The 16,329-nt window shown below is 28.9% G+C and overlaps 1 protein-coding gene across 1 annotated transcript; it reads left to right on the forward strand.

Annotated features, from left to right (window-relative positions):
- Window positions 1-8,865: 8,865 nt before the first annotated feature.
- On the forward strand, window positions 8,866-14,845 carry LOC109816112 (F-box/LRR-repeat protein 15). Its single transcript, XM_020380983.3, has 17 exons — window positions 8,866-9,334; window positions 9,514-9,745; window positions 9,847-9,979; window positions 10,117-10,213; window positions 10,291-10,488; window positions 10,571-10,841; window positions 10,927-11,019; window positions 11,106-11,194; window positions 11,301-11,400; window positions 11,488-11,655; window positions 11,829-11,981; window positions 12,286-12,446; window positions 12,609-12,807; window positions 13,069-13,535; window positions 13,620-13,683; window positions 14,296-14,382; window positions 14,552-14,845. The coding sequence occupies exons 1-17, from the start codon at window positions 9,219-9,221 to the stop codon at window positions 14,636-14,638; spliced, it is 2,715 nt and encodes a 904-aa protein (XP_020236572.1). The 5' UTR covers window positions 8,866-9,218; the 3' UTR covers window positions 14,639-14,845.
- The last annotated feature ends 1,484 nt before the right edge of the window (window positions 14,846-16,329 follow it).

Genomic DNA, 16,329 nt, shown 5'->3' on the forward strand with positions numbered 1-16,329 from the left:
TAAATATTTTAATTTTTTTAAAAAAAATATGTTGACCTGATTGAACCAACCCAATCTAACTCGTTCGTGATTGGTTTGGGTTGAGTTGGATTTAAACAAAAAATACACAAACTCAATCTAACATGTTAAATTTTAATCAAGTCGAGTAATAGATTCATCTAAATTCGATCAAACTCAACTTAGTTATATCTCCTTAACATCTTCTAGTAGCTTCTTACCCAACACTTCATTAGAAATAGGGGAGGTGGAAGACTCATCAGTTCCCAGGGCAACCCCCTTTCTTTTTCTTAGTTTAATTTTGATATAGTAATTAGTGAAAATAAAAATTAACCAATTGTGTAAAGTATAATCTATTTACTTTTACAATAATTGTTCACTCTTAAAATATTTAGAAAATTGTATAATATATAATTATTAAGGAGATGAGCGTGAACATGTAGAAAAGACTTGTATTTGAGGAAGAGTGTTGGAGTTTGTTGTGAAATGAGTTCCACATCGGTTAAATATAGACATGTTGAGTAGTATATAACAAGCGATCAAGATCCACTTACTTAACACCTTAATTTTTTTGGTTGATATATGTAATATCAAGTTTACTTATGTTGTTTACTCATTATCCATTGTATGGAGGCTTCCCAGTGTAAACTATTTGACCCAATAGTGGTATCAAAGTTGATGGTTTCAACCAGGTGACTAACTTAGAGTCTCGGATAAATATTTGACAATGGGAGATGATGGATTCAAGTGCAGAATCCTTTGTGTCAAAATTCTTCCTGACAGTGTGGAAGTCAGATAGCATGTCCCTCGATGTCAGCTAACAACGATGTAAGTATCCAAAGTTTGAAAGGTGTGACTAAAGCTCTAAGAACTCCCATTGAATACTCGTAGATGAAAAAAAAAGGTTTTTGTTGAAGGAAAATTAAACCATGACCCTTTGTTTGAAAGGATTTGTTGGGATACAAACAAAATCCTACATTATTGGATCATGGGGAAAAATAAAGGTTTATAAAACACATTGGTATGAAGCCTTTTAGGAGTTGACCAAAAGCAAAATAATGAGAGTTTAAGCCAAAAATTTACAATATCATACCAATGTATTTTCTAATATATACCAATATTATATATGTATATGTATATATATATATATATAATTAAGTATTTTCTCCTTTTCACTATAATGGGTGACAATGAATTGAACCAACTTAAAAATAGTTTGAAACTTGATTAGACAAGTAGTTCATTGAATTTGTTTCATAAATTAAATGAGTTGAACTTGAGTAAAAAATTGTGCTCGATAAATAAATAAGTCAAACTTGAATTGCATATAATTCAAATTGTTTGGTTCATAAATTAACTAAACATATGAATATATAATTTATATAATTAACTTTCTATTGATTAAATTTTGAAAGAACTTCCAAAACTTAGTTATAAGTTAATAATAATAATAGAAGTGAACAATTTAAAATTTCATGATTATAAATTAGTTTTTTATTTATTATTTTATGCAAGATAAAATAGCTTTTATTTATACAGAATTTGGTTGCAATTATATTTCTTTGGACCTTATAACCTTGCAAAGGTAATAAAATAAGTTATATTTTGTTTAAAAAATATTAAACAAATATTTTACTTAAAATCTATTATTAAATTAAAATTTTAAAATATATAAAATTAAAAAAAATGACTCTTCATTTATATTAAACTCAAATAGAACTTTGAATTAAATCATTATTGAACCATATCAAATTGAATCGAACTCGACTTAGTTTGACTTATTTTTAACCCTAATTACATCATATCAATATTAAAATAATTAATGCAGCATTCCTAAAATAATTATTAACAAATACAATAGTTCAAAACTACCTGTCCTTGAGAGAGAGGGAAAAAAATATTCTAGCTTGTTACAAATCAAATTATCACATATAAAAGATAAATTTTGCTTATCTCCTATTCGTTGTCATTTTCGGTGGCAATTGTATAGTGAAAGAATGATGTTGAAAAAAGAGGAAAAAAAAAAGCAAATTTACCCCATAATCAATTCACAAAATTTGGTCGTCAAACTTGAACCTTGATATTTCCAAAAGCAATAATACTAATTAAAGGGCATGCTATATATTGCAATAACATCAGAGGTAGAATTTCGATTTGATTGGCTTAAAATTGCTTTGATAACCACTCTGCATATGCTTCAGGAGACATATTGCTTTGTTAGTTCCAAACTAGTTATGAAAGAACTCAGTAACAGATAAATAGACGTGACTCACGGGATTAATATCTCAAGATTTTTGGCGGAGATTATTTGATTCTATTGGTAGTTTTGATCATACTTTGGGAGACATAATTGGAATTCACTATATATATAACAGTTCAAAATTTTCTGTCTCCAATTTCTGTCCCTCCAATCATAAATTACCACGTCATTATATTTAATTTTTATTTTTATTTTTAAAAAATATAACAAATTTGTTACAGCAACTGCTCTCACCAGCAACACCTTCCTCGCTAAAAACAACCCAAACGTCACCGCGGGGTTTATGTGACCTCTTGCGTCGTCACAGCCACATCCATTATGAATTAAGTGAGAGAGTTTCTTCCTCCTCCACCGCTGCCACCGCGCTCCCTCCGCCGCCGCCCATGACAAGGCCTCCGGATTGGACAGCCTCCGCCTCTTCCCGCCCTCCGGAGCGGGGGTTTCCTTTCGACGGCGTCGGAGGGCGGGAAGAGGCGGAGGCTGTCCGATCCGGAGGCCTTGTCGTGGGCGGCGGCGGAGGGAGCGCGGTGGAGGAGGAAGAAGGCTACATATGCTTTTTTCTTCTCTTTGGTAAAGAAAAAACTGTAACAAATTAGTTACATTTTTTAAAAATAAAAATAAAAATAAATATAATGACGTGGCAATTTATGATTGGGGAGACAGGATTTGGAGACAGAAGATTTTGATCCATATATAACTCCCCGGCTCAACCAATCTTGTAATTTAGAAAAGAAATTAAAATAGAAGTGAGAAAAATGTTAAATAAGTTATAAATCAGAGGAGTCCTCATCTGCTATGCAATTAAGTCCTCAACTAACATGCAATTCCATTGTATCGAAAGAATATAAAGGAATGACTTGTTTTGTACCTTACTAGACTACTACACGAGCATTTTCTGATGTTCAAGACAACCAGCTAAGGAAAGAAACACCATTTCCCTTCTCAGATTTTTGCATTCAAATGTTAATGACACAAATTACGTACAATAACTATTTCTTTAAGAACAGTGTGTGAAGCAGTACATGGCCTTATAATTGACATGAATATATAGTCAACTGAAATTAAGACAAATTAATATCTATTAAAACGGGAAAATATAAGCAGTGCATGATCATCAATTTGCATTTTCAAGATAGCGTTGCTTTAGGTTGGAAAATAATTAAGCAACTATTTTTATACATACTATATATGATTGGATGCCAACATCAAAATTAATGCACATGACAAAAAGAGAGACACATACTATGAGATCGACAATACAATGCATACCACCCTGTTTTGAATTCATTTCTTGAACCACTTTTGGTATTCCATATTTCCATTTCAGCTTATGCAACTTCAGGGAGAAAAGGACTTGTTGACGAGATTGCTACAAGAAATCCATCTTTAACACATTAAATAAAAGTTTGACGATAATAGATACAGCAACAAACCAAACAGTACCTATTTCTTACAGTTAATTTGATTGCTATGTTGTTCATCAACTGAGGCAAATTGAATTTTTTATCGGCTGCAACTCTGCATAATTAGATTCGTTACTGAAATTATCTGTTTTAACTGTCTCATGATTAAGTTACGATTTTTTTGCAGAATTCCAAGTTCCAGTTGTTTGAGAATTGTAGCTTGAATCTCATACAATCTGTCGTTTAAGACATTCAACTAGAGATCATTTTTTTTCATAATTAAGAGTCAGTTATTTTGAAAAGGCAACATTCATCAATAGCTGCTCCAGTGATTCAGTAATCCAAGTTTCAAAACAATATGCCCAATGTTTCCTAAAAGGAAATTAAGTGAATATTTTGAAAACTATTATATTTTCCTACTCATCTCATATGCATACTAATCGAAGAAAATATTAAATTAAATATTGAATAACACTAGTGTAAAATCGATATTGAAAGACTTCTGCACAATAGTGTATACTTAGTATTTAGAAAACATAAAAAAAAATTAATATTTACTCTGTTTATTATTTGATATTCAATTGGATTTATAAGAGCAACAAGTAGAAAGATATATAATTATTCTTCCACATTTAGTTAATGAGACATGCTTTATGCCACTCTTCCAATCACTTCTCAATGTTCTCACAATAATTTAATGGGCCTGGGCCGGTTGCTAGTAATTGGACATTCACCGCATATTTAATGAGCAGGATATATGGGATTTCCCTTTGTTAGTGGAATCAGAAAATAGTTTTTATAATAAAATATTTTAAATGAAGTTTATATGTAAAAGTAAATGTAAATAAAATAATTAAATACATTGATATTATAATTAATTTTATATTATATATGATCAATTTGTTTTCTTTAATAATTTTAAGGCAGACATATATTCAGAGTAACTTTAATTGGTTGAAAATATAAAAAATCTTTATACTAACAATATCAAAGTTAAACTCAATATAAATTTCATGTGATTTTTTTAATATCAAATTATTTTTAATTAAAAATATCATATGAAACTTATACTTAAATACAAAATATAATTCATTAATTTTTATATAATGATTTTTTAATGTTATAATTAAATAACAGTTCATTAAATGTGATCAATAATATTTTTTAGTATAGATGATCAATAAAAAATAAAGATACTAAACTGTATATAAATTTAAAATGTAATTAAATATAAAATATACAGGCACACAAATAATAAAATATGTGCTTAAAAACAAAAAAAAAATGCATAAAATATTTTCTATAAACATATCTTAATTCCTAACAATGATTTTATGGACAAATGCGTCTATCTGTAAATTCTTCCATTGATCGGTTTGGTGGAGCCTATCTGTCATCATCTGAGGAATCCTCTGGTCATTTCTTAATTTGAGTGGTTTTCTTGCATGCAAATTATCATGCATCATTCTTTTCATTGTTTTCATTGTTGGGGATTAATTGGCAAGTATTTCATGAAGCACCACTTTTCATTATTGTTTTATTTATTTATTAAAAGACAAGTATTTTCTTATAATCCTATATTAATGTACACCTTTTTTTTGAAATTTATTAATGTACACCTCAAAATATATTATTATGTATATATAATAGATTGTTTGGATACAAATTTAAAAGTATTTTTAATTTTTAAAATTTTTTTATTTTGAATAAAAAATTTAAAATACTTCTAATTTATATTCAAACAACCTTATGTTATTAAAACAAGCTATAAATTATTTATATACAATTTTGATTCAACAATCCAACATTGAAATATAAATATTGATATCAATTTTGGTAACATTGAAATAATGTAATCATTTATTAATTAATGTAATTAAAACACATTTAATTAATTATATTGCTTAAGAATAATTTTAAAAGCTTTTATTTGATTAGAGGATTTTTATCGGTTTTTGAATTATATATTTAATTTAGTTTTTATTTATTATAATTATTTATAAAATAATTTTAATATTTAAAAAATCAATTATCTTGTATCATAATATGAAATTATTTATCATAAATCTTTAATATATTTTAAAAAATTAATTCAAAATTTAAATATATATATATATATATATATATATATATTCTAACATAATGTTTTTTATATACATTATTTATTTACATTTTAGATATATATGATAAATATTTAATATAAATACTATATAGATTAAAATACTAATATAATACAAATTAATATTAATAATACAAGATAAGTAAAGTCCTACATCAATTTAAACATCGTTAAGTTCCGATTAATCACAAAGTAAATAATGATATTTGATATGAAAATCTTATTTATATTATCAGATAATAGGAGAAATACTCATATAAAATCTTGAAACATTAAATATATAGCTTTTCATTTTTTAAAATATGAGATTTCATATTATAAAATATTAAATGTTTTTTTATTTATTTTCTTAACACTTTCAAAAATATTATTTTTTATATAAATAATTAAACAATCATTTATATATTTTTTATTTTTATTTTTACTTTTTAAAAAAATAGTATAATATAAGTTTGAGTCAATGATTACCCTTTTTAACACAACTCCACAATGATAGAAATCTAAAACAAAATTTGTGAGAGATTTTTATACTTGAAATAAAAGAGCTACACACTTGAGATATTTATTAATATATGTAACCTTTTTTCTTTACAAAAACTCAATAATATATATTTTTTAGTTGATGGACGTAGAACTTAAATTTTAGTAGTCTTATTATTGTTTATTAACTTTACATTGCATTATTAATATTATATATACCATAAAAAATATTTTAAAAAATCAATATATTAACTTTGACTTTTTTACAAAAATAAAAATAAGAAGAGCAACAAGGATCTTTAATTTTTAATATTTCTTTGTTACACATGATTTTTAACATAATAAGTAACAACACATTATTATATTATATATAAAATTAAAAATAAAAAACCACACACCAAAAAGTTAGTGGAAACATCTATCCCACATTTATCAAATAAATTCATACCCCTTTCTATATATAAAAAATATATAAAAATATGTTTCACGAAGTATTCTTAGATATAATTGAAATTGGATAGTGGAAGATTTTTTTTTTTTACTAATGCAAAAGTATAAATTTTTTTAGTCAATGGAATAGAGAGAAAAAGAATACTTTATTCGTCTCTTAATAACTGTCATATTAAGAAAAATAAATTTAAAATTTATATTAGATTTTTAATGTAGCATCGATTATAAGTATTGAAAATTGAATTAATCTAAATCAAAAATAAAAAATTGATAATAAAAAAATAAAAAATTGATGTAAAGTCATTATTAGTAGTTCAGTTTGATTTTTATTTTCCAAAACAAACTATTTACATATTTTCTTAAACTCTAAATCCTAAATTTTAAAATTATAAAACTGTTTTAAATCAAATCAAATAACTCTTACTTTTATATATATATATATATATATATATATATATATATATATATATATATAAATGTTCAATACATGTATATAAAATTCGCATATAACATAAAATGTGTTTTATAAAATTATAACTTACAAAACTAAACTTTAAAATAAAAGATTATAAATTATTTATATTATTATTTTTTTTAAATGACAAATTATATATATATATATATAATATTTATCATGATAACTTGTATTAAAGAAATATTTTTACTAAAATAATAAAATAGAAATTGGTGTTAAATATATCTAGTGATTGAAATATTTTGATATTTTTTATATTTTATATTTTATTTTTTACATATAATTTTTAACAAATAATATAATATTACATATTTTTTTAGTAGATTTTAAAATAACAATTTTTTAAAAACTGCAAAATCAAACAAAATTGAAAAAATTATTTGGTTTGATTTGAATTTTATACTTCATTCAAGTCAAATTGAGTTGTACTTAATTTTTTTTGTTTGATTCGAAAAACTTTTAAGATAAAAATTGAATTAAATTGCATTGTAAATATTCTTAGTATTAATTAATTTTTTTCTTTATTTACACTCTTAATAATATTATATAAAAAAGTCAATTTTATGTTTTATCATTTTTAATAAAAAAGAATAATATTACCTAAAAGAAAGAGTTTGGTGTTCCACCATCATTAAGAACGAAGATAATCATAAGAGATTTTTTTTTCTTATATTTATTAATTTTCTCACATATATAAATAGCCTAAAATAATACTTAATACAGGACGAAGAGGGTGATAATAATACATATACAATAAATAAAACAATACTTAAACAAAATATTACATGTGAAATTTTGTAATATAAAAATTTAATAATATATGTCATAAACAAAATGATGAAAAGATAAATATAAATTTTATGTAATTATTATTTTTTTAATATATATATATATATATATATATTTATATATCCTTTGAAATATATGTTTATATGAATGACATGTTAGATAATATATAATATTTTTTTATCATCATTTAATTATACTTAACTATATAGACTTTAAGAATACAAAAGAAACTATTTTGGAAATCAAAATAATAAAAATAATTATATAGAATTAAAAAACAAAATATTTAAAATATAAGAATTAAAAGATCTTTAAATATAAATTAAATCATAAATCAAGTTAATATCATGTTTATATATATATATATATATATATATATATATATATATATATATATATATATATATATATATATATAATTTAAAGAGAAGAAAAGAATTGCAACATTGAGTCGAGTACCTTTAAATCATTAATATTAATGCACTCTTTCTTTATTGTCTTCAAAATTGAAATCAGAAATGAAAATGCTCATTTCATCTAGACAAGACATCATCCTTTGGTTGGTTCCCATTACCGGCACTTTTGTAGACGGAAAAAGAGACAGCAACCACTAAGCACCAATTTTCAAACTCAACACGCCCAACTCCATTTAAAAAAAAAAAAAAAAATCTCTTCTTTCCATAATAAATATTATTGTCTTTAACTATTTTATAAAAATAAAAATTTACTAAAAACAATATAACATAAGAATTTAATTTTAAAGAATATTGTAAAAAAAAAAAATCAATATTATATTAAAAAAATAGCAAATATTGAATTTTGTTGGAATGTCATACATATACAAGCGAGAGAAAGTAATAAATAAAGAAACAAACAATAAATATCAGGTAATAAAACGCCGTCGTGTCCGAATGGTAGAATCTCTGAATAGCTTAACTAGCTTTCCGCAAAGAAGAGACTTGAGAGGAACCATAAATCTCCACAAAGTAGTTCCCAAGATCCGATCCGATCCATTTTCACTCTCTCGCGTCCTGTTTTCACATTTTGTGCATGAAACGAAGAAACTCTCTCTCTCTTTGAACCGCTTTTGCCCTAGGGTTTCTCCATAAATGTGTGCGATCGAGACCTAGGGTTTGTCAGGTCTTCCACTTTTGGTTCTGCAGCGTATGTTTCAGGCGTCGTCCTTCCGATTCCGTGCGCAAGGAAGCCATTTTCGTCAACGCCAATTTCAATGAGGAGCGGTTGATGTCGTTTCACGAAATGGAGAGGGATTCGTCTAACCGGCGTCGTTCCAATGGAGAGAGCAGTTCAGCTTCGCCCGAGGACACTCGTCGGAAGCGTGCGAAGAATTTTTGCTTAAAGTGAGTTTAATTGCATGTCATAGGCATTGGGCATTCGTTACCTCTTAAGATGCGGTGTTCTTGGCTAGGGTTCTGTCACAATTGATGTTCATTTTTGAATTGTGATAATGGTGAACTGTGTGCCCGATTAGGGTGTTCTCGAGAAATGTGATATACTGATGTTTCATTTTGTTTGGCAGAGACTCTCATTCTGTAATTGGGAATTCCTCGAATACTGGGGAATCCAGTGCTTCAGTTGAATGCGGGGATTATGATGGTTTTCAAGGATCGTCTCTGCCATCGAATGGTGACGTTCCTAAGTTGATGTCTGCTGGTGAGGAGAGTAACTTCGATGAAGGATATGACAGTGACATTTCAAAAGTGGATGATCTAGAGGTCAAGATGGATCTTACGGATGATTTATTGCATATGGTATGACTATGCTTCGGGAAAGGAATTGTTTTGGTGCTATTTGTTGTTGTTTTAATGATTTGAAATTGTCTTCTTACCTCTACCGTACCTTTGTAATTTAGGTTTTCTCGTTTCTGGATCATCCCAATCTCTGCAAAGCTGCCAGGGTTTGTAAGCAGTGGCGAACTGCTAGTGCTCATGAAGACTTCTGGAAGAGTTTAAATTTTGAAGATCGGAACATATCTGTAGAGCAATGTGAGACTGAGTACATATGTCATCATAATTTGTTATTTGTAGATATTTTGTGCCTTATAGCATTGGGTATTGGAAATAGCGCCATGCATTCCTTGTAAACCTGTAAATGTGCTGATATAAGTCTTGTGTATTTATAGTTGAGGACATCTGTAGGCGTTATCCTAATATCACAGCAATCCGGATGTCAGGTCCTTCCACTTACCAGCTTGTCATGAAGGCCATCTCTTCGTTAAGGTAGGTAGTTTCTGCTGTATTTGGGTTGTCAATCAAGTTATCTGTGATTCTTGCTGATTCTTTATAATTGTTTTCAGAAATCTTGAGGCTTTAACATTGGGAAGAGGACATATAATGGACAATTTTTTCCATGCTTTAGCCGATTGTTCTATGTTGAGAAGACTGAGCATCAATGATGCTATACTTGGCAGTGGCATCCAGGAGATATCAGTTAATCATGATAGGTTGTGCCATCTCCAGTTGACTAAATGCCGTGTGATGCGTATAGCAGTCAGGTGAACAAGTTTTGGTGCTTAGCTAACATTTAGCTGTCTCTTTACCAATGAACTAAAATGTGATTGCTTATTCTTTTTTCAGGTGCCCACAGCTTGAAACTATGTCATTGAAGCGCAGTAACATGGCACAAACTGTGCTCAGTTGCCCTCTTTTACAAGAGCTTGATATTGCTTCTTGCCACAAACTTCCTGATTCTGCTATTCGTTCAGCTGTTACATCATGCCCACAATTAGTTTCTTTGGACATGTCTAATTGTTCGAGTGTTAGTGATGAGACATTGCGGGAAATATCCCAGAATTGTGCCAACCTTAGTTTTCTTGATGCATCGTACTGCCCAAATGTATCCTTGGAGGTATATTTTAGAGTCTATAATTACTTTTTGCCTATATAGATTCAATCTGCCTTGTTTTGACATTTGTTTTTCTTCCTCTTTGAAGAATGTTAGACTGCCAATGTTAACAGTTCTGAAGCTTCATAGTTGTGATGGCATCGCCTCAGTGGCTGCAATAGCTTATAGTTCTATGTTGGAGGTTTGCAATTTGTCCATGATGTGATATTAATGTCTTAATTCCTGGCAATACTTGCTAGATGAAAAATGATGTTACTGCTTTTGCAGGTTTTGGAGCTTGATAATTGTAGCCTATTGACATCAGTGTCTTTAGATCTTCCCCGCTTGCAGAATATTAGATTGGTTCATTGTCGCAAGTATGGTTCCCTCTGCTTCTTGTTGTGCGTTTCTTTAATGCTTCAATTCACTGTATTGCTGAGTATTTTCTTTTCTAATTATGTATTAAATTGTTTTCCTTGTCAGATTTGCTGATTTGAACTTGATGACTCCAATGCTTTCTTCTATTTTGGTGTCCAATTGCCCTGTGCTCGAGAAGATCAACATCACTTCAAATTCACTTCAAGTATGTTATAATTATGTCTGTCATTTTTTGTTCACATACTTTTGTATACATATTATAGGCTAAAGGACAAAATTTGTGGCAATGCAGAAATTAACAATACCAAAGCAGGACAACTTAATCACATTAGCTCTGAAATGCCAATCTTTACAAGAAGTGGATCTCTCGGAGTGTGAATCTTTGACTAACAACGTATGCAATGTTTTTAATGGTGGAGGATGCCCAATGTTAAAATCATTAGTTCTTGATAATTGTGAGGTATGTGATTAACTAATGAATGTCATGAATTATACCTGTTTTTCTAGTCATCTTATCCACTTATTGTTGATAACCTGATATTTCGAATTTGGTCAATGGCCTATGAACTTGTTACCCATACTTTTGTTAATCATTTTTTAAAACCCTAACCTATGGTGTTTTGATAAATTCAGGGTTTGACATCAGTTCAATTCATCAGTACCTCTTTAATCAGTCTTTCGCTTGGTGGTTGCCGGGCAATAACTAATCTTGATCTCAATTGCCCTAAGCTAGAGAAAGTAATTTTGGATGGTTGTGATCATTTGGAAAGTGCATCATTTTGTCCAGTAAGTGCTATTGATTCACTTTATGTTTTGTATTTATGAGATGAAACTTGTTAATTCTTTATGCTTTTTGATCTGAACATTTGGCATGCTACTAAATCAATAACTAAGCTACTGAATAATGGTATGAACTATGAAATACTAAGTTTTCTGGCTCTGTTTCCTTACTGTAAAAGTTTATACTTTACAATGCAAGACATCTGGGTTTCTTCCCTCCTTTAATCGCTAACTCAAGGACTTGAACTTGTATTGTTACTATTTACATTAGCTAGAGACTAAGTATTTTTTTCGTTGACTTGCTTCTCAGGTCGGTCTTTCATCTCTCAATTTAGGAATATGTCCGAAATTGAACACACTCCGCATTATAGCACCAATTATGATTTCTCTTGAGCTGAAAGGATGTGGAGTACTATCTAAAGCATCCATTGATTGTAAACTCTTAACATCTCTTGATGCTTCCTTTTGCAGGTTATTTTGTACATTATTTTCCTATGTATCCTCCTTTCTAAAGCATTCACTAATTGTCTCTCTGAGCATATCTAGAATTTTCCTTTTGCAAATTATATTGTACATTATTTTCGTATGTATCTTCCTTGAATGCCAACTGACTTTTTCTGTTTGGAATTACAGTCGACTAACGGATGACTGCTTGTCCGCAACAGCTCTCTCATGCCCACTGATTGAATCATTGATATTAATGTCATGCCCGTCAATCGGTGAACGTGGTCTTCGATCTCTATGTTGTCTTAAAAATTTGACTGTTCTCGACTTATCATACACTTTCTTGGTGAACTTGCAGCCCGTTTTTGATTCTTGTTTGCAACTAAAGGTTAGATTTACCATAGATTGGTTTCTCATACTTTTTTTTTATTTTTTATTTTTTTTAATCATGAGCAGTGCTAATGAGCTGGGTTTTAACTAGTTGTACCATTCTAGTACTAGACTTTGAATAACAGTACTTTGGTTAATGATTAGTATTGTGTATTCATCCTTGTAATTTCCTCACTCTTTTCTCTTTCCACCTTATTCTGGAGATAATTTGACATTTCATATAATTATTATCTTCATTTTTTTCTCCTGTTTCATGAAGGTGTTAAAGCTTCAGGCATGCAAATATCTCACTGACACATCGCTTGAACCTCTTTACAAAGGAGGTGCTTTACCAGCGCTACAGGAGTTGGACTTGTCTTATGGAACTCTCTGTCAGTCAGCCATAGATGAGCTTCTTGCTTGCTGCACAAACCTCACTCATGTGAGCTTGAATGGCTGTGTGAATATGCATGATTTTAATTGGGGATGCAGTCCTGGGCAGATTGACAATATCCCTGCTGTAAACACCCCATATGAAGAAAGATCTAATGAGAACATCCCTGAATCAAGTGAGCAATCCACTCGCTTACTGCAAAACCTCAACTGTGTTGGATGTCCAAATATCAGGAAGGTTGTCATTCCATTGAAGGCAAATTGTTGTCATTTGTTATTTTTAAGCCTTTCGCTCTCTGCAAATTTGAAAGAGGTTGATGTTACTTGTCCCAACCTATGCTTTCTTAATTTAAGGTATGGTTGGCTCTCTAATAAATGTGGGTTGGTTTCTATCCATCTTATATCAGATATGACAATGTTTTAAATTCTGTGTTTCAGCAATTGTTCCTCTCTAGAAATTTTGAAGCTAGAGTGTCCAAGATTGACCAGTCTATTCCTTCAGGTCTTTAGTCTTTCTTTCATGCTAATTTAAATCTATTGATGCATTTGTTAGTTTTGAAATTGATGCTTTTCTGTTGTCTTATCTTGTTATTTTAGATATACTTTATAATATATTATGCCATACGTAGGTTTATTCACCAAAAAAGTGTAGTAAGTTATCTTTTCTGCATTACAGCTGATATCAGCCATCATTTACCCGGTGAAATTTATTGAAATGTTTTAAACACTCCTCTTCTTTGTATCTTTGATTTTATTTATTACATATTTACTTCATTCTCTTGGCTTGGGCTGTCGAGTTCCTTTCAAACTCTTGTATAATCGGGTATTTTCCTGTCTAAAGGTTTCTTGTGAACTCTCGGGGGTTGCATTAGTCTTTTATAAAATCATATCTGAGGTTTTGTTGTAGCGTGATTGAAATGGTATTGGTTGGGATAGTGCTAGGATCCAATTGAACATAATGACTAGCTTTTGTAGTGTGGTTCTCCCAAGGTTCTTGTTATATATTGTCTATCAGTTTTACAATCAAAATCTTGCAACTCACCCTTCACCAATTTGTGTGAAACCTCTTATTTTTCAATAATTTTTTTTGGTGTTTGGTAATTTGGGTTTTCAGTCTTGCAATATTGACGAGGAAGCTGTTGAAGCTGCTATATCAAAATGCACTATGCTGGAAAATCTTGATGTTCGTTGTTGTCCAAAGGTGAGAGCAAAGTTTTGTGATATTCATCAGTATCAGTTTGCATGTTGTCCGAGGCTTTTGGAAAATTTAGCTAATTAACCTTTTCATACATAATGATGGATTAATGCTTGACTATTGTTTTTGGTTATGATCTTCAACTATTTATTGTATATTTTATGGTGCTTCATAGATAAGCTCAATGAGCATGGGAAGATTGCGCGCAGTTTGTCCTAGTTTGAAGCGTACATTCAGCAGTCCGTCAACTTTGTTACCTTGAACAAGAATATCAAAATTTTTCCTAGTGCTTTTGTTCACTTGGATTGAAGGCGCGGCTTGGGAATAAATCTGGTTATTTCTCCGTGTATTGTAAATGGCTAAATTTTAAATTTGTTGTGTTTGTTTGGCATGTGGAAATCAGGTCTATATTTGCAATAATTTATCTGTTTTACTTGTCTACATTTCAAATTTAATCTTTTTTTTTTAATTGTTTTATTTTATACTAAAGCAGTCTAACGAATCCGTCTAGATTAAAGGCATCTTTCATTATATTTTTACCCTTTGTTTTAAAAACTGTTTTCTATAACTATTTCACATTACTCTGCAATTAATTTCTCATCAACAAATTTTTCTTTTAAAATTATTTCCGAAACTAAAAGTTTTGAAGATAAAAATCACCTCTGGAAATAATTTCAACATTTTGTTTTCTTAGTGTTTTAAGAGAATTTTTTTAAAAAATATAAATGTGTTCAGGGGACAAATACTGAGTTCAAGAAACACATTTTAGAACACGATTATGTTAAAAAATTAAACAAGGTCTAAATTTTTTAATCTCCTCGTAGTGTGACCTTGCAATGGTAAATTATTTCATCTCTCGGAACATTAGTAATACCTGGATATCAGTGGTAGAATTTTAACATGCTCTCCTATTATGATTTTGAACATTCATTTTTCCAAATTTTGACTTCTTAGGTAAGTTTTATGATTTATAATCGTAAGGTGGGTTTTTATTAGTTTTAGTGGTTAAACTTGCTCGCAATTTTTTCACTGTAATATTTAGGCCCAATGTCGTCTTCCTCCGCTCAGTTCATTGAAAATAATAAAATATAGGAATGTCCATTTTTCTCGTAATTTGGTTCAAAATTTTCGTTTTGTACTTTAGCAATAGAGAAGATTGCATTGAAAAAGTATCAATTTCGGAAATTACACTTTCTATTCGCGTTTCAAAGTTTTAGATCAATGAGGTTATAGCTTAAACGGAATCATTGTTCTCTTCGGCTAACTAGGTTTATTGTAATTTTCAGAGTAAAATAACATTTTACTTTTAAATTTGACTTCATTTGATTTTGGCCCTTGCCTTTTTTTTTTTTTTTTTTTTTTTTTATGGCTGGATTTAGTTTTTGCAAGTTTTAAAATTTTGAAACTATTATTAATTTATTTGAGTTTATCTTATCTGAGAAGTTAGTGATTATTTATTACAAAAAATCTTGAAAAAAAAAGTAATTTATTTTTGCAGGGCAAAATTTTTAAAAAAATATTTTAATTTAGCAAGTTTTTTTAATGCTTTTTTTTAATAGTTTACACTTAAAAAAAAAAATCTTGTCATGATATCTTAGTCCTCTGAGAAAGAGATTAACTCTGTTTATAATATATTGTTCTTATAACGTATGAGCATAGTCGTTGGTTCAATGAATTTTTACTCACAATGAAAATGAGTTTTTTCATTAAATGAATCATTTCCAGCCTAATAAGGAGTTTATTATTGCACTCTCCTCTTCGAATTTCTTTTCATCCCAAAATGCTATATGTGATTATTCATTGACTTTCAAATTTGAATGTTTGACTGACTTTTTCAAATAAATTTTAGTTTAAAAAGAGTTTTAAAACAAAACAAACAATTAACTTATGTTTTCAAAGTAACTTTTAAACTAAAAATAAGCTCACGCAAACATATCCTTAATAGTGATATGA

The sequence above is a fragment of the Cajanus cajan genome, chromosome 6 (genome assembly GCF_000230855.2).
Source record: "Cajanus cajan strain Asha chromosome 6, NIPB_CcT2T_4, whole genome shotgun sequence".
In the NCBI taxonomy this organism is placed as follows: domain Eukaryota; kingdom Viridiplantae; phylum Streptophyta; class Magnoliopsida; order Fabales; family Fabaceae; genus Cajanus; species Cajanus cajan.

Excerpts from the sequence above, each read along its gene's own strand:
- LOC109816112 (XM_020380983.3), top strand. The coding sequence starts at position 9,219 with ATGTCGTTTCACGAAATGGAGAGGGATTCGTCTAACCGGCGTCGTTCC. Across the intron at positions 9,746-9,846 it reads CGGATGATTTATTGCATATG|GTTTTCTCGTTTCTGGATCA; the intron begins GTATGACTATGC and ends TTTGTAATTTAG. Across the intron at positions 10,489-10,570 it reads GTGATGCGTATAGCAGTCAG|GTGCCCACAGCTTGAAACTA; the intron begins GTGAACAAGTTT and ends TTCTTTTTTCAG.